General features: G+C 45.1%; 1 protein-coding gene and 1 long non-coding RNA gene across 3 annotated transcripts in view; both read left to right on the forward strand.

Annotated features, from left to right (window-relative positions):
• The first annotated feature begins 10,713 nt into the window (after positions 1-10,713).
• LOC125915184 (uncharacterized) lies at positions 10,714-15,232 on the forward strand. Its single transcript, XR_007455598.1, has 3 exons — positions 10,714-12,557; positions 12,755-12,811; positions 13,594-15,232. It is a non-coding gene; the product is annotated as an uncharacterized LOC125915184 (long non-coding RNA).
• Positions 15,233-19,191: 3,959 nt separating this feature from the next.
• Positions 19,192-21,412, forward strand: part of ZNF229 (zinc finger protein 229) — a 53,041-nt gene continuing 50,820 nt past the window's right edge. For both annotated transcript variants that reach the window (XM_049620836.1, XM_049620837.1), the window contains exon 1: positions 19,192-20,665. In XM_049620836.1, coding sequence (XP_049476793.1) covers positions 20,632-20,665 — 34 coding nt within the window. In that variant the 5' untranslated portion in view covers positions 19,192-20,631. The remainder of the gene's footprint in view (positions 20,666-21,412) is intronic.

Consider the following 21,412-nt stretch of genomic DNA (forward strand, 5'->3'; position numbering starts at 1 on the left):
TGGATATTATAGTCTTAATCTGCCTCCAGTGTGGCCAGATAGCCACCAAAAGAGCCACCTCCACACTAATGAAACCCCTTGTTGACCACTCAGGGCTTATTATGGAAGAGGGGGAAGATGAGATTCTAAGCTGATCGCGAGGGTTGAAGTGTTGGGGAACACAAAAGTACATGATTTCCAGTTGACCCACGAGCTGGATAGGGGCACTCGGAAGCTCCTCGCCCCTTCCCTGTCCTGGAAATGTGGGTTCTGCTTGCCTTTCCTGCTCCCCCAGGCTGCTCCAAGGACACAGTCCTGAAATAATGAGGTGGTGTTGAGAACGGTATACATGACTGCCCAGTTAGGGCTTAACATTTGGAGAGCAGGTACGGGGATTCATTCACCTTGCTGGCGCCCAAGACACGCCTCATATGTAAGTTTTCTTTGCTTATTGAAACTGCCGCCTGCCAACCTGGAGTGGCCTGCCTCATTCTTCAGTCTCTCCCTGCCCTCTGAGTACTGGGGCTGACTTCAGATTATGCCAGGGAGGCTACCAAGAGGGGTGCGAACCAACCTGTGGTTTGCAAATATTTATTCCCAGTCTTTAGCTTGTTTTTTACCCTCTTAACAGGGTTTTTCTCAGAGCAAAAGATTTGAATTTTGATGAAGTCCAATTTATCAATTTTTCCTCTTCTGTTCCTGTTACTGGTGTCGAGTCTAAAAACTCAGCTTTAAAGAATGAAATCTGGCCATTCGCAGCAACGTGGATGGAACTGGGGGGTGTTATGCTAAGTGAGATAAGCCAGGCAGAGAAAGACAGATACCATATGTTTTCACTCATATGATCTTGAGAAACATAACAGAAGACCATGGGGGAGGGGAAGGGGGGGAAAGTTACAGAGAGGGAGGGAGGCATACCATAAGAGACTCTTAGGGACTGAGAACAAACTAAGAGTAGATGGGGGGGAGTGGGGGAGAGGGAAAGTGGGTGATGGGCAGGGAGGAGGGCACTTGTTGGGATGAACACTGGGTGTTGTATGGAAACCAATTTGATGATAAATTATATTAAAGAAAAAATAAATAAATAAAAATAATAAAAACTCAGCTTTGCCCTAGATTCTAAAGAGTTTCTTTGCCTTTTCCCTAAAAGTTTTATAGTTCTTTGTTTTGTATTTAATCCAACTGTCCATTTTGAACTCATTTTTTTGCATAAGGCTTGTAGTTTATGCCAATGCCCACTTTTTTGTGCCTATGGATTTCCAGTGTTATGGTACCATTTGTCAAAAAGGCAGTATCTCTATAGAATGTCTTTTGCACCTTCGTCAAAAATTAGTTGAACATATTTGTGTAGGTATATTTCTGGGTTCTTTAACTGTGTTCCATTGACCTACGTGTCCATCCCTCCACCAATACCACTGTCTTGATTACATAGGTGACTGAAAAATGACTTGTGATATGGTCTATCTTGGTGAGTGTTCCATGGACATTGAAACAAATGCATATTCTGCTGTGGAGCATTCTACAAGCATCAGTTAGATTCTCTTCATTGATGGTGTTGTTCACTTAGTTTATATTTTTGCTAATTTTCTGTCTGGTAATTATATCAGCTGCAGGAAGTGGGGTGCTGAAGTCCCCAACTATAACTGCACGTCGATTTCTTCTTTCAGCGCTGTCAGTTTTGGGTTTACATGTTTTGTTTGGTACGCACATATTTACGGTCACTACGTGTTCTCGTAGACTGGCGATTTTTATCATTGTTAATACTTTGTTTTATTTATAATTTACTTTATTCATGAATTTTTACATTTACATTAGATATCTTATTTACGATTGTTGTTTTTTTCACAAATATACTAAGTAAGACCATGGATGTAATCTAAATTTTCCACAGAGAGAAATAAAATTAGAAGCAAGATTCATTTCCTCCTTCTTAACCCATGTCCTTCCTTAGGGAAGATCTCCCCACCAAACCATCATCCCCAGTCTCTGTGTGACCTTCCCTAAGTTTCTGTGCACCCGTGAGCATGTCTACATATATGTTATGGGAAGCACCACAGTGCAGAGGGAGTAGAGATCCTGCAACCAGGTGCCCATTGGATCTTGACACACAGTACCTGAGACCTTGGGTAAGTGATTATGTCTTCTGTGCCTCAGTTTCCTTATCAAAGGGAAATGATAACAAAAGGGCCATTAACAGTTCCCAGTGAGTTCATTCTTGTAAAACATTTAGAAAACTTTCATTTTGTAAAACATTTAGGTAGCTGGAGATTAGTTAAGCACTATGCACCTTTTGATAAATAAATACTTTTTTTTTTTGCTTTAACATAAACAAATGTTTTTCATCATCTTTCATTTTAACATATAATTAACATATAACTCCTAGAGCCTTGGGAGAGATTCATCTGCCCACATCTAGGAGTTCTTCCTCAGTTCTGCAGGTAAAAACACCCCAATTTATTGATTTCCCAGGGAAATGAGAATGTTCCAAAAATGAGATCACATTAACTATATTCACATGGAACTCTCCTGAACCAGAGGCTGCTCTGTTTATTTGTGATAGCACTCATACAGTTTCCATGGATGGTCTTCTATTTAAGTCTTAAAAATCGGGTAAGGTTGGGGCACCTGAGTGGCTCAGTTGATCATGAGTCCCACTCTTGATCTCAGCTCAGTTCTTAGGCTCAGTTGTGAGTTCAAGCCCCACATTGGGCTTGGGCATGGAGACTACTTTTAAAAAAATTGGGTAATGTTTCAAAAGTGAACAAGGAGATAGGCATTTTAAGAGGGATCAACAGTAGCAGACAGAGTGGTAAAAATGGCAGGACTTTGGCTGGGAACTGAAACTGTTTACACTCAAGCAAATGCCAAGAGGCTTGCAGTGCTGTGATTGGGTTATTTTTCTAATCAACAGAAACCCTTGACAAGTCTTGAGAATTTGTCAAAACAATTCAACAGTTCATCTGGAAAAGAGAGTGCTAGAATTTATAGGATGAAATTAAAAAAAAACAGAATAGGGAGGGAGAGAGAAATATATATATTATACAATAGTGATAACTCTAATTGAGATCTTTTAGCACAGAAAAAAACATCTCTGTCATTGGAACAGTTGTATCCCAGAAAATATATAAGTATGTACAATAACCTAGTAAATGAGTAGGATGATATTTTAAATCAGTAGATAAACGATGAATTTTTCAGGAAATTTTGTTGCGAATACTCAAGCATTTGGTAAAAAAGAAAAGTAGATCTCTCTTCACACCATATACTAAAATAAGTGACACAGAATAAAACAGACCAATAAAACCATGAAAAGTTGAATTGACTATATCTTCTTTTTTTTTTCCTGTGTTTTATTTTTATACATTTATTTTTATGATCTGGCATTTGAGGCCTTGATCCCAGAGAGACGCCCCTCCCAAGGCTACCTAAATTCCTAGATAGCAAACTACTTCCCTGTTAGCTGCCTTTGATATACAAATAAACCGATCCAGAGCCCAGACACCCAACTGTGTCCTTTATCGAACTCATACACCAAGGCAATATTCCCCTGCCCTGAATCAACCCAGGACCAGGCACTGGACACCAAGGGACCACCCAGAGCCCACCAAAATATTATCCTAAACTTATTCATCTTATTTACCTTGATTCACTCATCTCTTCCCATCAAAACCCAATAAAGGCTTTGGACCGTGTCCTCTCTACTGCCTCCTGACCAGCCCTGGTCCTTCCCTGTGAAGCCCTGTGTGGCATGCCACACACTTTGTTTCTAGAAATCTGTGAGTATAAACTTCTTTCCTCATGACTACCATTTCTGTATTTGTGTGTCTTACCATACCTGATTAAGACAAATCTCAGGTATAATTTTAGAACAGAAGTGAATATAGATGTCCTTATTGGATATCAGAGGAAGGAAGTCTTTATAATTGTGTGGAAAAATACAGAATCCAAAATGAAAGGACTGATCAATTTGATCAAATAAAGGTCGGTGGTTTTTAAATACTGCCTTATAAAAGTCCAAACTGGGGGGAAAAATCATCATACAGGACAGCGTCAATACCATTTGTATACAAAGAGAATTTATAAATAAATAAGCAAAAGATAAAAATGGGCAAAGGATATAAACAGGCAATTTACCCACCGCTGACATATCGACATTTATTCCACATCTCCATGAATAAAGAAACGCAGTCAATAAGGAGACAGCATATTTGGGCTATCAAATTGGAAGAAATTAAAGAAAATGATTATTCCTACTCTTGACGCATGAGATTGGAAGTCTAACTTCTTTAGTGGATAAGGTGGTAACGGACCTAAAACTAAAGAATCCTAAACAACCACTTTAAATGAATTTATTATTTAGTGACATGCATGAGGCGAGAGAAAAAAATCGGCTCTAAGATATTATGATGCAAATTCTGTGGGGACAAAAAATTTTAAGTATATATTTACTCAAAGAGGAAATCCGGAAATACATAGGCCAAGATCTTAATGATACTTGTTTCTGGGTGCTAGGATTATGGGGGACTTTCGTTCTTTCTCTTACTTTTTTCCCTTACTTTTCTTAACATTCTTTTTACTTTTGTCCCTTAACATTGATCATGCACTGCTTTTGTAAAAAAAAATAATACATAAATAAATATATAGTGTAAATTATATACATATATGGTGTAAATTATATATGTATGGTGTAAATTATGTGTGTGTGTGTGTGTGTGTGTGTGTGTGTAATCAAAAACATCAATGCTTTATATTCCCTGGTGATGGGATTATGGATTTTTTGTTTGAGAGTATTGTCAGATTTTCCACAACGTGAACGTGTTAGTACCGAGTAATAACCTTTTTTTTAAGGAAAGAAAAAAGCTGTCGCGGAGCTCCAAAGCTCAGCGCCGGAACAGCGTGTGTCGTCTCACCAACCAGAGTAGCCCCGCGGGGCACTCCGCCTTCCACCTGGCCTTGGGCGGGGCTCCAGGTGTACGCTTCTTTACGACACCGTCGGCTCCCTTAAGTAAGAACGCGCACCGCAGAGGGTCCTGGGAAGTGTAGTCCGGGCCCTGCCGAGGCGCCCACTTCCGCTTCCGGCCACCGCAGCACTGCCATAATTTCTTCTGCGATGGTGAGTAGGTTGCGGGACGTGGGGCTTTTTGGAGGTCTTCGTTCCCGCCGCAGGGACAAGGGGCCTGGGCTCTAGGATCTGGGGGGAGGGGGCGTGTGGCGGGGGGTCAGAGCCGGGAGATTTCGGCAGCTCCGCCTGGCGAAGGAGAGGTTTGAGGAGGCGGACGCACAGAGAGAGCATCCCGGGTTGGGATGGGGGGCGGGGCTCGGGCCGGCAGCGCTGGGCGCCCCCAGGCTTGGAAGGAGCAGTTGGAAGTCGGCAGCTGTGGCTTTGAGACGGGCATCTCTCGGTTTGGGAGACTCCAATCCAAGTAGTTTTGGATTGGTGATATCTGGAATTCTTTCACGGTAGCCGCACACCTACTTCTGTGTGAATTTCAGACTTTTCTGTGAAGTCATTTCTATAAAGAGCTGCAGAAGTTGATTCTTCACGGTCTGTATGTATTCCTTTGAGAATTACTAAGCGCCGTGCAAGCTTTAAGAAATCATTTTGCTGGTGTAGTGATGCTAGCTCTGTTTTTTTGCAGCGTCCGAGCCACATGGTTTGAATTCTGTTCTGTCACACAGCGTATGAGAGTCGCAACTCTTAATTCAAACCTTTTGCTTTTAATAGTCGACTTTTAATCCATATTGCATTAATTTTTGTGTATGATTTAAGGAGGGGTACATAAGACTCCAGTTGTTCCAACTCCATACGTTGAAAGGACTCTTCTCATTGATCTGTGTGTTCGTTGTTAAGTCGGTACCACTGTTTCTTGATTACTGTGGCTTTAGAATAAATCTTGAAGTCAGAAAGAATGAGTCCCAATTTTTCCTTCTTTGGTAGGATTCTTTTTTGGCTATTCTAGATTTTCTTCATTACAGCGCATATTTTAGAATCAGGGTGTCAAATCTTGCAAGAAGTCCGTTGAGATTTTGATTGAAATTGCATTGGAGAGAACAGGCAACCTTAAGTCTTTAATTGCATGAACATGGTATATCTTTAGGCATTTAAAAATATTTTTTTAATTTTTTTTTAATGTTTATTTATTTTTGAGAGAGAGAGACAGAGTGTGAGCGGGGGAGGGGCAGAGAGGGAGACACAGAATCCAAAGCAGGCTCCAGGCTCCCAGCTTCCATCACAGAGCCCGATGCAGGGCTTGAACTCACAAACCACGAGATCATGAGCCGAGCCGAAGTCGGATGCTTAACCGACAGAGCCACCCAGGCGCCCCTAAAAATATTTTTTTTAATTTTTTTTAACGTTTATTTATTTTTGAGACAGAGAGAGACAGAGCATGAACAGGGGAGGGGCAGAGAGAGAGGGAGACACAGAATCTGAAGCAGGCTCCAGGCTCTGAGCTGTCAGCACAGAGCCCGACGCGGGGCTCGAACTCACGGACCGTGAGATCATGACCTGAGCCGAAGTCGGACGCCTAACCGACTGAGCCACCCAGGTGCCCCCCTAAAAATATTTTTTAACATACAGTGCTATGTTAGTTTCAGGTAGATAATGTAATGATTCAACAATACTGTACATTGCTCAGTGCTCATCGAGACAAGAGTGGTCTTGGGGTGCCTTGGTGGCTAAGCGTCTGACTCTTGGTTTTGGCTCAGGTCATGATCTCGCCGTTCATGGGGTGGGGCCCTGCATTGAGCTCTGCGCTGACAGCGTGGAGCCTGCCTGGGATTCTCTCTCTGTCTGTCTGTCTCTCTGCCCCTCCTCTCACGCACTGTCTCTCAAAATAAATAAATAAGCGTTTAAGAAAATGATAAGAGAACTCTTATCCCACCCACCTTCTCTCTGGCGACCACCAGTTTGTTCTCTGTGTTTGAGTCTGGTTTTTGGTCTCTTTTTTTCTTTGTTCATTTCCCCCCCCTTTCATTCCACATCTGAGGGAAATCGTATGGTATTTGTCTTTCTCTGATTCATTTCACACCCTCTAGGTCCATCCGTGTTGTTGCACATGGCAAGATACCATCCTTTTTTATGGCTGAGTAATACTCCATTGTATATATATGTATCACATCTTCTTTATTCATTCATCTCTTTTTTTTTTTTTTTTAATTTTTTTTTTCCAACGTTTTTTATTTATTTTTGGGACAGAGAGAGACAGAGCATGAACGGGGGAGGGGCAGAGAGAGAGGGAGACACAGAATCGGAAACAGGCTCCAGGCTCCGAGCCATCAGCCCAGAGCCCGACGCGGGGCTCGAACTCACGGACCGCGAGATCGTGACCTGGCTGAAGTCGGATGTTTAACCGACTGCGCCACCCAGGCGCCCCAATTCATTCATCTCTTGATGGACACTTGGGTGGCTTCCGTAATTTGGCTGTTGTAAATAGTGCTGCAGTAAACACAGGGGTGCGTAGATCTTTTCAAATTAGTGTTTTTGTTTTATTGGAGTAAATACCCAGTAGTATTACTGGATATTTTACTGGATAATTACTGGATCATATGGCATTTCTAATTTTAATTTTTTGAGGAACCTCCATGCTGTTTTCGCAGTGGCTGAACCAGTTTGCATTCCCACCAACAGCGTCCCAAGGTTCCTTTTTTCTTCACGTCTTCACCAACACTTGTTATTTCTTGTCTTTTTGATTCTAGCCCTTCTGACAAGGGTAAGGTGGTCTCTCCATCTTGATGTGCGTTTTCCTGATGTTTTGTGACGTTGAACATCGTTTCAGGTATCTGTTGGCCATCTGATGGTCTCCTAGGAGCTACAGTGAATGCAGGCTTGTAGACAAGGCCCACAGTTAGAATGGTGTGGACCCTCTGAGCCCTGTAGGGAGGGAGGTCACTTTCCTGGGGGTAGGAGTAGATTCCAGGAAGGCTAGATTACATTCAGCTGGTGCTCAGAACTTTCTCCTTGTTGTGTAGCTGGGAATTGTGATAAAATCATGTCATCTCCTGGCTTGTTTTTATTTCATGGCCTTGCCTTCTTGGGACTGTGCCTTTCTCAGAGAGATCTGCGTAGAAGAGAAAGGAGTAACCCCTGGTCTCTTGACGTCAGAGCTCCAGGTGAATAAAAGTTTGGTTTCTTGTTTTATGGCAATGCCAGCTCTCTTCCCAAAGGCCTGCTTTCCTGATCTTCCTTACTCGTCATACCACGGTGTTGCCAAATGCCCATTCCGGCCCCTCAGCCGTGGCTGCTTTCCCCCAGAGATGTTTTTTTTCCTAAGGGTGGGGGAATTTCCCAGCGACTCTATTTAGTGTATTCTCTCCCTGGCCTGTAGTATTGGTTCGTGTAGCCAGTAAATCACTTAGGCTTACACTGCTTCAGGGCTGTGCTAGCTACAGGGAAGAAATAATTACAGTGACTGTAATGGTTTGCGTTTATTAAGTGCTTATTACATGCCAGTGCTGCGGACAGCTTTGGTTGAGTATCCCTGATACCTGGGACAGTGCCTGGCGTGTACTAGCCTGTCAGTAAGAATTGATAGTTAATTTTCTCAGTAACTTATCGTTAGTCCCATGTCACAGATAAGAACGCTGAGGTGTTACAACCAGAAGTCAGGGCCTTTGCCCTATGCGTGTCCCTCCGTTCTCTTCCCATCCCAGATCTTTGCGTGGCTGATTTATTTTCATGCAGGTCTTGGAGACTGTCCACGACAACCTGATTCATGTTGCGTCTCCCACACCTGCCCCCTGTGGTCTGACCCAGAACGAGAATCTGTCACGTTCAACTTATTTTCGTCCTTGCCCCTTTTGTAATCAGAGGTCACCTCATCTGTAAGACCTGTTGACCCGCCAGAATGCAAGCACCGTAAGAACGAGCACCTTGCCCATCTTACTTGGTCCCGTGTCCCCAGGGTTTGTTACAGCGTCGGAGACAGAGTGGGACACTGAACGTGTCTTTGTTAAACGAATGGGTGCCTGTATTCCCGGGTTGGCGGTGGGGTGAGCGAATGACAGCAGTGACAGTAGTTGGCTGAGGATTTTCCGTGTACCACGTACTAGACTCTGAACTTCATTCAAATAGGTATGCCCGTGTACGTGTGTCACAGAGAGAGACTTAATTCTGTCAACTCTGTGAGTGAGAAGTACTGTCTTCACTTAACAGCAGAAAGAACAGGCTCATTCAGAGATTTCTCTCTCTTCTGGTGTTAACGCAGCTACAGAATGGCTGAGCCAGAACTTAGACCCAGGCCGTGTGACAACCTCGGTGTTAAGAGTCAAGACCAGCAACTTCCCACCCCTGCCTCTCGTCTTGCTGGCTGGATTAAAACGCCATAATTTACCTGTTTTCTTTAAACTTCAACTCCAGACTCGTATTTGACTTCTCCTTTTCACCCTCACGTGTAATTATTCGTCTAGTCCTGTCCTTTCTACTTTTGCGGTATCCCTTAGTCCCATTACCCCTTGATCCCAGTGCCTTTGGCGTCAGTTGTACTGGTCGTCCTCTTTGTCCAGTGTGAGCTCCATATGGTAAAGGAGTGTATCTTTCCTTAAACCTAAGCACCTGACATAAAAGTAGAACTCCAGTGAATGTGTGCTGTCTTCCCGGCTAGAATGTTAGCTGTTCGCGCGCAGAGTCCTTGCCTGCCCTGATCACCATCGTGTCCCAGCATGCCCTGCATGGTCCTTTGCATGTAATTGATTAAGCGAACAAACTGCAGAACAAAACCATCCCGCTCTGTAGCTGGTCTCAAAAGACCCAGGATCCAAGTATCAGCAGGTTGAGTTCGCATTAGTCCCATTCTCCCATTGATTTCATTTAAAAAAAATTTTTTTAATGTTTGTTTATTTTTGAGAGAGAGAGAGAGAGAGAGAGAGAGAGAGAGAGAGACGGAGCGTGAGCAGGGGAGGGGCAGAGAGAGAGGGAGACACAGAATCCGAAGCAGGCTCCAGGCTCTGAGCTGTCAGCACAGAGCCCAACACGGGGCTCGAACTCAAACCGTGATATCATGACCTGAGCTGACATCTGACGCTTAACCGGCTGAGCCACCCAGGCTCCCCCCACCCCCCATTCTCCCATTTAAATATGTGTTGAGTGCTTACCCTGTTGCTTGGAGCTGACTAAAATCCCAGCCCTCACAGAGTTCATACTCTCATGGGTACAGGAAGATAGTAAACAAGAAAAATAGATGGTAGGTTAGCTAAGCTTCACAGAGGACAATGAAGCAGGGAAGATGCTTTGGGAGGACTGGCAGAGGGACTTGCAATTGTGTAGGATAACCAGGGATGATTTCACTGACAAGGTGGTGAGTAGGTGAGTAGGGATCCAAAGGAAGAGAGAGGCCTGTGGACGCTGGGGAAAGGGAACAGCATTGAAGGCAGGGTCCATTTGAAGAAGTGTGGAGGCCAGAGAGGGTTAGCAGAGTGAGAAAGAGGAAGGATCGGTAGGAAATTGGGTATTGGGAGGTCAGATAGCATAGGGTCTTTAAGCCTTTTGAAAGGCCTTTGGCGGAGGTTTTGAGTGAGGTGAAGTTCTTGGCCGGAGGAGTGACCTAACTTTATTTGTATTTGTATTGGTATTTTATTGTTTTGGGGAGCGAGAGAGACAGAGTATGAGTGGAGGAGGGCAGAGAGAGAGGGAGACACAGAATCTGAAGCAGGCCCCAGGCTCTGAGCTGTCAGCACAGAGCCCGACGTGGGGCTCGTACCCATGAACCGTGAGATCATGACCTGAGCTGAAGTCTGACGCTTAACCGACCGAGCCACCCAGGCACCTCTCCACACTTGCTTTAGAGGACAATCCCTGGGGCAGGGCAGTGCACAAACGGTGGGAGACAGGGAGGCGCTTGCCAGAGCGGGCTGTGCAGAGGCCTGGGACCGATGGCTAGAGGCAAGGTGGAGACATGAGCTCCCGACTCAGTACAGTACAGGGAGTATCTTAGAGCAGGCACCCTAAGGGTGTGTACGTTCCTATGAACCTGCCCTGTGGCTCGAGTCTCAGGAGAAAGGAGATCAGGCAAAGAGGCAAAAGGAAGGAGCTTATGGCCAGTGTGTTTCTGCTGCCTACTGACTAGCTCCGGGCCCGTGCCGAGAGTTCTGTTCATCTCTGTGCTCCACACCCCACTGATGAAATTTGCTAAGCGTGTCCAGTGTGCCAACCCCGTGCAAAATGGAGACCACGAATGAAGGTAGAGGACCCCATTCTCTTGATGACTTAGAGATCTCAACAGGGCGGCTGTGTGAAAGGTGGCAAGCCAGCAGTTTCTACAAAATGGTTCTGGGGTCCCGGGGTGACTGATTCAATCTGGTGGCGGCAGAAGGACTCCCATACGGAAGGGGTTCTTGAACGCAAGTCCGTGGGCATAATGCAGGGTGATCATGAACCTGAGTGGGGAAAAAAAACTGTGCACCAGTCATACTGGAAATTAGTATTTCCTTTGATTATGAATGCAGGTGACCACAGTAGTATCATCAGAACCCGTGACTCTGTTATTCAGGTAAATCATAGATGTTTTTATATTGTAGTTGGTGTAGATGTTTCAGAATATCACTTATGCTCATTACTTTTTGGAAATTCCAGCAGTTGATTCATTCTTGATATTTAATGTGTAAAAAGAAGCACATCCTTGGTGTTTTATTATTTTTGAACATTGTATTCCGGTATAATTAGCCTTTAAAGTAACCCTGTGTGTTTTATTTTATGCTTTCACAACATCATTCCGAGTAAGAACCCATAAGTATCACCAGACTGACACAGGAGGCCATTGAACAGAAAAGGTTACAAACTCTGATTTAGAAGATCTTTGCTAACCTGTATCTTGATTGATAGGACCCTCGAGGACAGGGATTTTTTCTTCTTCTTTTTCTTTTTCTTTTTTTCTTTTCTTTCTTTCTTTCTTTCTTTTTTTTTTTTTGTCATCTCTCCACCTAGTGTGGGGCTCAAACTCACAACCCTGAGATCAAGAGTCTCATGCTCTTTGACTGAGCCAGCCAGGCGCCCCGACGACAGGGATTTTTTTTTTCATCATTTCTTCTGTGAGGCCTACAGTGTTGCATCAGTAAAGCTTTCACGCTCCAGATTTTCTTTCATAGAACACAGGTGTCCTGTGTTTGTGGCGTTTGCACCCTTCTGTAGGGCCCTGTGTCTCCCTGTGACACTTCTGCTCAGCCCTCCCCACAGAAACCTCTCAAATTGTCCCCAGCCACCTGCAGCATCCTTGGCTCTGTGGATGGTGAGTCTCTCCAGAGCAGGGACTATGCATACAGTGACTCAGTCAGTGTCCGCTGAATGAATGATGTCTACAGGGTATGAACCGTTCTGGAGACCCAGAGCTTTGGGGCCCAGAAGAAAGGACTCCATAAAGTCAAGTTCCCTCTTGAGCCCACGGGTCCGCGGAGTGCGGGAACCACCCAGGCTGGGGAGCATGCAGGGGAAGGCAGGTCCTTCTGAGCCCAGGTAGCCATCTGACATTCCTTGTCAGAGCTTGGAGAACCTCAAGAATGAAGAAAGCCCAGATCTTCTGCTTCTCTGGCTTCGGAAGATCAGAGGATACATAAAGTTGCTGCTGCTCTGGGAAAACCTGGGAGAGGTAACCATGGAGACTTTGACCTCGAGGCCTAGGGAGAGAGGTTGAGAGTTCATGAAGGGGGTGCGGTGGGGGAGAATCGAGCCGGGTGTGGAGAGAGAAGAAACCAGTTTGTGACGCAGCAGACGTTGCTGAGGTCCAGGTAGAGAGTCTACAGGCAGGAGCCACATCTTCTCATGGCCTTCCTTCTCCTCCCGCAGCTCTCCGTTCTCAAGCTTCAGCCCTTTCCCAGGATGGGGAGGACAGGACAGTTTCAGGTGGGTTGAGATCGCTTTTCTTTCCAGAAATCACACGTCAGGCATCGGAGTGTAAAAATGTCTCCCTCCCTTGGTAAAAGGGAGTCGAGGAAACAGTGTATTGGGTGAATAATTACAAATGAATCCTTCTCTGCCCGAGTTTATCTCCTCCGTGGGACATTTCTCTGTTTCCTTTCCAGGTGTCCTTTTGTCCAGGTGAATACACCCTACAAAAAGTACCCCGTGAACAAGGCTAAAAGAGCATATTAGGGGAAAAAACATTTCGTCTACGACAAAATTATAAATTCTAATGTCTTTATTTTTGACAGAGGGGTTCAAAGACCCAAGCATTCTTGCTCAGGAAGGGAGAAAAGCAGAAGTACAAATGGCCAACAATTATATGAAAAGTCCGATCTTTTGACAGAGGGGTTCAAAGACCCAAGCATTCTTGCTCAGGAAGGGAGAAAAGCAGAAGTACAAATGGCCAACAATTATATGAAAAGTCCGATCAGCTTCTATTAAAGTAATACAGGGGTGCCTGGGTGGCTTCGTCAGTTGAGTGTCTGACTTTGGCCCAGGTCATGATCTCACGGTTCATGAGTTCGAGCCCCACATCCGACTCTGTGCTGACGGCTCAAAACCTGGAGCCTGCTTCAAATTCTCTCTCTCTCTCTCTCTCTCTCTCTCTCTCTGCCCCTCCCCCACTCATGCTCTGTCTCTCAAAAATAAATCAAAACATTAACAAAAAAAATAAAGTGATACAGGTTGAAATGAGATACTGATTTTTTTTTCTTTTCTAGCAGATCAAAGATTTGAAAGGTCAGCTCTCACTGTTAGCCAGATGGAGAGATGGTGCGTTCACACCATTGAAAGGGGCATTTTTAGTCTTCTTGGAAGTTCTGCACACGTCTGCTCCAATATTTCCTACTCTTAAGAATTCATTCCAAATCAGAGCGAGTATTCAAAGACTGATCATTGCAACGTTGTTTGTAACAGCAAAAAAAAAGAAAAAACCGTGGGGTGGACTCCGTGTCCGTCCATTGGATTGATGTTGGATTGATGGACTGTTATCATTTTGTTTCTTCTCACGTCCAGGTCCTGTGCCGCCGTCAAATGTGGTCACAAGCGGATGAAAATATCAGGACATGAAAAGATGCGCTCGCTCTCTCTCTCACATACACACACACCGTAGATCTGTGCATACGTGTTAACTCATTTTTCCTTTAGGTTGCAAGAAAAAGAAATCAAAGCAGTTTGCAAATTTTAAGTACGTGCTCTTTTCGGCGCATGCAAAATTATTTTACAAAGCTTCCTTTTTTTACGAAAAGATGTTATGGAAAAATTCGGAAGGTTTGAGTTACTTCCTTACTGTACACCTTAATTGTAAATGTTATTGGGGAACTTCCTGCCACGAGGGCTGAAGAAATTAACACGGTTCTGCTTCCCACCAGTTCCTGGTATGATACTGTCGTTACCGTCATCACCTTCTGACGGTTGTCACCACCGATTCCCACAGTGAGCTTGTGTCAGTTCTCTCCGTAGTGGTCCTTGTCCGCCACCCGTCTCTGGTTTCTGTAGTCCTGGCTTCACTGACTTGCCTGTTGGCTGGCTCAGCGTCATTCCACGATTTGCTTTTCCCAAAGAAGACTTGCGGATGCTGTCTCCGCTGACCGTTTCTGTGCTGAACAATGTCTGTGCCTTTAGGCGAATGGAATTTGCGGATGGCACATTGCCGAAGCTGAAGAGTCTTCATTCATACTTTCGGAACTGGCATTAAGTCTCATGCTGGTCTTTCTCTCCCTTCTCCATTCACCTTCTGGTGAGCAAAGCTTATGCTTATTTATTAGTTAGTTTAGCGCTTTTTCTCAGAAAGGTCTGTTGTGTTTATACATGGCATCTTGGCTGAGCGTCATTTTCAAGGATCACACGTTTATTGCCTTTGCTCTGCGATCTTGTGGCGTTAATTCTCTCTCTGCCTGGATGTCTGTCTGCCGTTACTGTCATTTTATTCATGTGGTCCTGCCAGAACTCCCATTACTGAAGGTGTAACTTCCAGATCTATCTTCCCTGTTCTTAAACTTCTCTTCTTCGGAATTTTCTGTCACCTTCCAGGAGGCTGCTCTGTTTTCCAGTTCACCGGCTTGTGCTTCAGTGATGTTCATTCTGCTGGTTGGCTTGTCTCTTGAGGTTTTATTTTCCCCGAATCGTAGGAGTGGGTTTTTTTGGTCACACTTGTAAAAATTCTGATTAATTTTCTTTTTGGCAAGTTCTCCCCCCCAGGCTATATATCAGTACTAAACATTTTTGCTAATCTGATGGAGGAGGGTATGTGGCCAAGACGTATGTATTTTGTAGTTCCTCACACATTAGGTGCATGATAAGCATCTTTCATATATATATTTGCTGTTATGTTTTCTCACCTATAAATTGCTTATGAAATGCTTTTGTCCATTTTTCATTGACAGGAGCTCTTTCAAGAGTAGGGTTGTTAACTCATGCGCATCAAAAGTGTTAAAGTTACTTTCTCTCAATTTTTACTTTCTGAATGGTGAGTTGACCATAAAGAAGTGTAAAATTTGTACACAGTTAAATGATTTGTTAGTTCCCTTTTGAAAATATGGCTCCATACCTAGCTGCAAAAGGCCTTACCCATTCTAAGTTTAATCAGAAAGGCACCTAAATGGGGGCGTCTGGGTGGCTCAGTCTGGATGGTTAAGCGTCTGACTTCAGCTAAGGTCATGATCTTGTGGCTTGTAGGTTCGAGCCCCATGTCAGGCTCTGTGCTGGCAGCTCGGAGCCTGGAGCCTGCTCTAGATTCTGTGTCTCCCTCTCTCTGCCGCTTCCCCAGCTCACACCCTGTCTCTGTCTCTCAAAATTAAACATTAAAAAAACAATTTTTTTAATTAAAAAAAAAAGGCACCTAAATGGGTTTTTATTTAGATTAAAAACGTTTTAATCTCTAAAATGATTATAACTGGTTTTTGTAAGTGGCCTAAGGTTGACATTTAATGTCATTTTCTTCAAGATGGATAGCCAGTCAGGACAGTGCCATTTATTAATCATTCATGTGTAGGTCAACTGAAATGCTGACTTTATCATTTATATATTTTTGTATATGTTTATGTATACGTATATGTATATATGTATATAAACATGTATATATTTAATAGGTGTGTATGGGGATGCCTGGGTGGCTCAGTTGGTTAAGCGTCTGACTCTTGATTTCCGTTGAGGTCATTATCTCACAGTTTGTGAGTTTGAACCCCATGTCAGGCTCTGCCCTGCTTCAGATTCTTTCTCTCTCCCTTTCTCTCTGCCTGCTTGTGTGCTCTCTCTTTCTCCCCTGCTCGTGTGCTTTCTCTCTCTCTCAAAATAAATAAACAGTAAAAAAGTTAAAAAAAAAATAGGTGTGTGCGTTATATATGTGGAGAAAGAAAAATGACAGTTGACTTAGCTTTCATAGGACGTGACCATTCCTGTATACTGTACTCTGGTCTACTGAGTTGTATGTCCCTGTGTTGTTTTACTATTTATATTGAGCATGTACCTCTGAGGTTCAAAAGTTAGTCTTTCTCTCTTCATTCAGCAAACGTTTGTTGCACAGCTACTATGGGCCAAACATTATTCTAAGCCCTGGTGATACATCAGAGAGCAAAACAGATAACACCCCTGCCTTCATGGGGCTGGCCTTCTAGAAGGGGGAGACCGGTAGTAACGGGTTAAACACAAGATGAGGGCTCTGAAGTATCTTGAGGGACGTAGGCAGGATGAACTGGGAGGAGGTCTGTGCGATCATCCAAGCGAAGGACGATGACGAGTCACATTAGAGAGGTAGAAGTAGTTACAGGGAGAAGCTTGAAGTATACTTTGGAATAATAAGTGGCAGAATTTTTTTAAGTTTATTTTTATTTATTTTGAGAGAGAAAGAGAGGAGAGAGAGAGAATCCCAAGCAGGCTTTGCGTCGCCAGCACAGAGGCTGACGCGGGGCTCGGACTCACGAACCGTGCTATTGTGACCTGAGCTGAAATCAAGAGTCAGACACTTAACTGACTGAGCCACCCAGGCGCCCCATGAATTTTTTTTTTTTTTTAATTAGATGTAAGAAATGAAGAAAAGGAAAGAATCCAGGCGATGCCTTTAAGGCAGATGGTACTTGCGTTTGCCCACGTCAGAGAGATGAGAAGGGAACTATTTGGGAGGAAAGACTCCCTTCCAGTTGGGCTGTTTTTGCTTCGCGATACCTTTTAGGCGTCCAGGCGGCAGGCGGAGTAGGCAGGGCTCAGTGCAGAAGGCAGGACTGGTTGTAGAGATTCGGGAGTTAGCGGCAGGGCCACAACTGTGTAATTGTCACATCGGCTGCCTCTGGCCCGACGTTTCTCCCCTGTGACGCTGCCTCTGGTCTTGGGATCGATCTGGGATTCTGCTCAGAAATGTGCTGTGTTGGTGGCGCTCGCCCTCCCGAGTGGGGAGGTGGGTTCCTCTGGTCTGGCGCCTCCAGTCTCATTTGGGCGGCGGTAGGGCTGGGTGGTTTCAGCGTCATTACTCGGGCTGCCCGAGTCCAGTCCCGAGTCAGGCTTCCGAAGCGTATGTTGTTCGACAGGTAGCATTCGCTTTCTGAGACCCGTTTTCTCGTCGGTGAAATGGAGATAGCAACAATAACTACCTTGTGAGTAGTTACCGTTAAGAGAGGAGACAAGAGAGCATTCCTGGTGCTCCAGAAAGTTCTCGCTTTCTGTGAGTTTTGTGAGGGTTCAGTGAGATAAACCACGTAAAGATACGTAGGCTAGAGCCTGCCTTAGAGTGATTTTTCTGCAAATTATCTGCTTTATACATGCATTTCTGGCCCCCTGGTAACACACAGGTTGGCCCGTATAGGACAGTTGTTAAAGTACAGTGGCTCTGGAACTAGACTCTGTGTGCTCATGTTGTAGTTTGAACTCGAACCCTGTCTCTTACTGGCTGTGTAACCATGGCCAGGTTCCTTCACCGCCTGGTTCAGGGCTCCCCGAGACCACGCCCATGTTCAGAGATCTGCCAGGACCCATGGGGTCCAGTGTGTAGTTCTATGCGTGGCTGAGATTTGTCACAGAAACACACCCGTTTGCACCCTGCTTCCTCCAAACTTCACCCCACATGCCCTTTCCCTCAGCTGATTTTTTAAAAGTGATTTATTTATTTATTTATTTATTTATTTATTTGAGAGAGAGAGAGAGAGAGAGAGAGAGAGAGAGACAGAAAGAAAAGGAACAAGTGGGGCAGGGGCAAAGAGAGAAGAAGACAAGAATCTGAAGCCAGCTCCGGGCTCTGAGCCATCAGCACAGAGCCCGGCATGGGGCTCGAACCCACAGACTGTGAGATCGTGACCTGAGCCGAGCTGGATGCTTAGCCCACTGAGCCACCCACGTGCCCCATGATTTTGCTTTGTTTTTTTTTGTTTTTTTTTTGTTTTAAAATTTTTTTTTTAACGTTTATTTATTTTTGAGACAGAGAGAGACAGAGCATGAATGGGGGAGGGTCAGAGAGAGGGAGACACAGAATTGAAACAGGCTCCAGGCTCTGAGCTGTCAGCACAGGGGCCCGATGCGGGGCTCGAACTCACGGACCGCGAGATCGTGACCTGAGCCGAAGTCGGCACTCAACCGACTGAGCCACCCAGGCGCCCCTTGCTTTGTTTTTTAACCATACTAAGTGCAAGCTGTGAGTATGACTATGTACTGAGTCTTGTGAGTCCTTCTAGCAAATCATAGAACTTGGAAGGGATCTCGGGGACTGTGGGGCACAAGCCCCACAGAGGCAGGGCTGTTATTTTCTTCGTTATCTCTGGAATTCCTGTGTCTAATACTGTTTTATAGGTACTGAACATTTATGGAATGAGTCATATATAGACATGCATGCATTAAACCTTACTATGGGGGCACCTGGATGGCTCACTTAAGTGTCTGACTTCGGCTCAGGTCATGATGTCATGGTTTCGTGGGTTCGAGCCCCCATCGGGCTCCATACTGATGGCATGGAACCTGCTTGGGATTCTCTCTCCCCCCGCCCCACCTCTCTCTTCCCTTCCCCTGTTCTCTCTCTTTCTCTTTTTCTCAAAATAAATAAATAAACTTAAAAAAAAAAAAAAAAAGGAAACCTTACTACTAAAGCTACTTTGCCTTCCTTCTTAAAAACGTACCCATGAAATTTTTTTTTTTTTTTTAAGTTAAATATGTATACGGGCACCTGGGTGCCTGGATCAGTCAATTAAGCCTCTGACTTTGGCTCAGGTCATGATCTCACAGTTCGTGAGTTCAAGCCCCACATTGGGCTCTGTGCTGACAGCTCAGAAATCGGAGCCTGCCTCGGATTCTGTGTCTCCCTCTCTCTCTGCTCTCCCCCACTTGCACTCTGTCTGTCTGTCTGTCTCTCTCTCTCTCAAAAATAGTAAAAAAAATTTTCTTTTTTAAATTATGTATAGAATCACAGCTCAAGTTGTACTTCGTAAGACCTTGTTACAGGTATTCCTGGGACAGGCTGCAGGCAAAGTGGAATTCTGAAGTCCCTCATACACAATTGTCTCCCTCTCGAGAAGGACGACGAGTATCACGATACAGTTGATTGCTGTGTTTCACTGTGTTTACAACTGCCGCTGTCTTCCTCCGTGGACTAGAGCAATTTGCTTGAAGGCCGTGGGCCACAGTTCATAACTGAGGATGACACAGCATGACGTGAAACTCCACCGCTGCTTCAGAGGCCTCCTCTGGCTGGGGACATGGTCGCATAAACACCCGTTGGTTGCTTCTGACAGGTGCTGACATGGAAACCCGTAAAAGGCGTGTGTGTGTGGAGGGGGTGGGGGGCAGGGGCGGCAAAGAGCAGGATTTGCCCCACTGCTGATGGAGGGGCGAGGGGCTGGTTGGTGAAGAACCGAGGAGGTGATCTGGAGGTGTGTGCGGACGTGGGCACTCTTAACATCAGGTACTGCTGAAACAGTCGTTTTGGAGGAAAAGTTGGTATTCTGTAAGTGAGAGTCAAGGCACCCCTGGGTGGCTCAGTTAAGCATCCAGCTCTTGGTTTCGGCTCCGGTCGGGGTCTCACGGTTTCATGAGTTCAAGCCCCTCGTTAGGCTCTGCGCCAGCAGCATGGAACCCGCTTGGGATTCTCTCTCTCCCTCGCTCTCTGCCCCTCCCCCACTTGTGCTCTCTCCGTCTCTCTCAAAATGAATAAATACACTTAAAAAAAAAAACTTGAGGGGCACCTGGGTGGCTCAGTCGGTTGGGCGTCCCAACTTCGGCTCAGGTCATGATCTCGCAGTTTGCGGGTTCGAGCCCCACGTTGGGCTCTGTGCTGACAGCTCAGAGCCTCGAGTCTGCTTCAGAGTCTGTGTCTCCCTGTCTTTCTGCCCTTCCTCTACTTGTGCTGTGTCTTTCTCTCTCTCTCTCTCTCAGAAATAAATGTTAAAAAAATTTTTTTTAAAACTTATACAAAAATTGTAAAATGGACAGACCGCACGATGGAAGCATTGTAGCTCTATGGAATTGCCCTCTGAAGTGCTCACACTGAGCGAAGAATGTTTGTTGCTTTGCTCTGTGGATAACCACGGAAGATCAGTTGGTAAGAACCGACGTTGTTGGCATCAGACATTAACAAAACTTGATTTGACTCGTCAGACCGAGCAACTGCCTGCGTGCTTGTCTACCCTTCTCAGTGACGCCAAGTTTGCCTTTCATCTGGTACGTGTTTGTGTTAATGGTGTTTCACATTTTAGGAGCCATTGACCTTCAAGGACGTGGCTGTGGTGTTCACCGAGGAGGAGCTGAGGCTTCTAGACCCCACCCAGAGGAAGCTGTACCGAGATGTGATGCTGGAGAACTTCCGGAACCTGCTGTCCCTGGGTAAGGGGAATGTCTGGGTAATCCACACTTACCTTGACTGGAATGTTCTTGTTCCCGGGGAACTTGAAAGATCAGGACTACATTTTTTGATCATTGTTTGCACCTCACAAATGAGCCCAAGGCTTGGATTTTCAGGGCAACAACCTTTGAAACCTGATAAGGCACCTCCATGGAACAAGGTAGAGAGACTTGGGTAACAGAGAAACTCCCGAGAGATGCACGCCCGGGCAAGAACCATGCAGCCTGGGGTCTGACGCAGGCAGGGGTGGGGTGAACTTGTCATGCAGAGGCCGCTTCTGACCTTGATCTTGCCTGTGGACACTTGTACTATGGTAGGTGATTGTTCTCCGACCTCATTTCTGCTCCTCGGTCCCCACCTTCACATGGATTCTTCATGCTTTTCAGAGAGTAACGTATCCAGAGTGACTGAGGGGTCCCTGGACTTTCCTCCCTTTGCTAGAAACAGCCGGTCAGCATTAAGATAAGCCAGTGGCAGAGAGACTCTTCCAGCATATTGAGAGTCCACTGATGGATTTCTCATTTGTCTCCAATATCCTACAAGTCCTCGGGTATGAACAGATTTGTGTTATTTTGGCCCATGATGATAAGAATCGCCAATAAGGAATATCAAAAAGTATGGACAGATTTCTTTAACCTTGAACTACGTGGTAAACGTGATGGTTTGATGGCTTGCGGTTAGTGACAGAGAGAAGCTGAACATGTTTCTGCCTCTGTGCCCTGTCAGTA

Source organism: Panthera uncia (assembly GCF_023721935.1).
Source record: "Panthera uncia isolate 11264 chromosome E2 unlocalized genomic scaffold, Puncia_PCG_1.0 HiC_scaffold_19, whole genome shotgun sequence".
In the NCBI taxonomy this organism is placed as follows: Eukaryota; Metazoa; Chordata; class Mammalia; order Carnivora; family Felidae; genus Panthera; species Panthera uncia.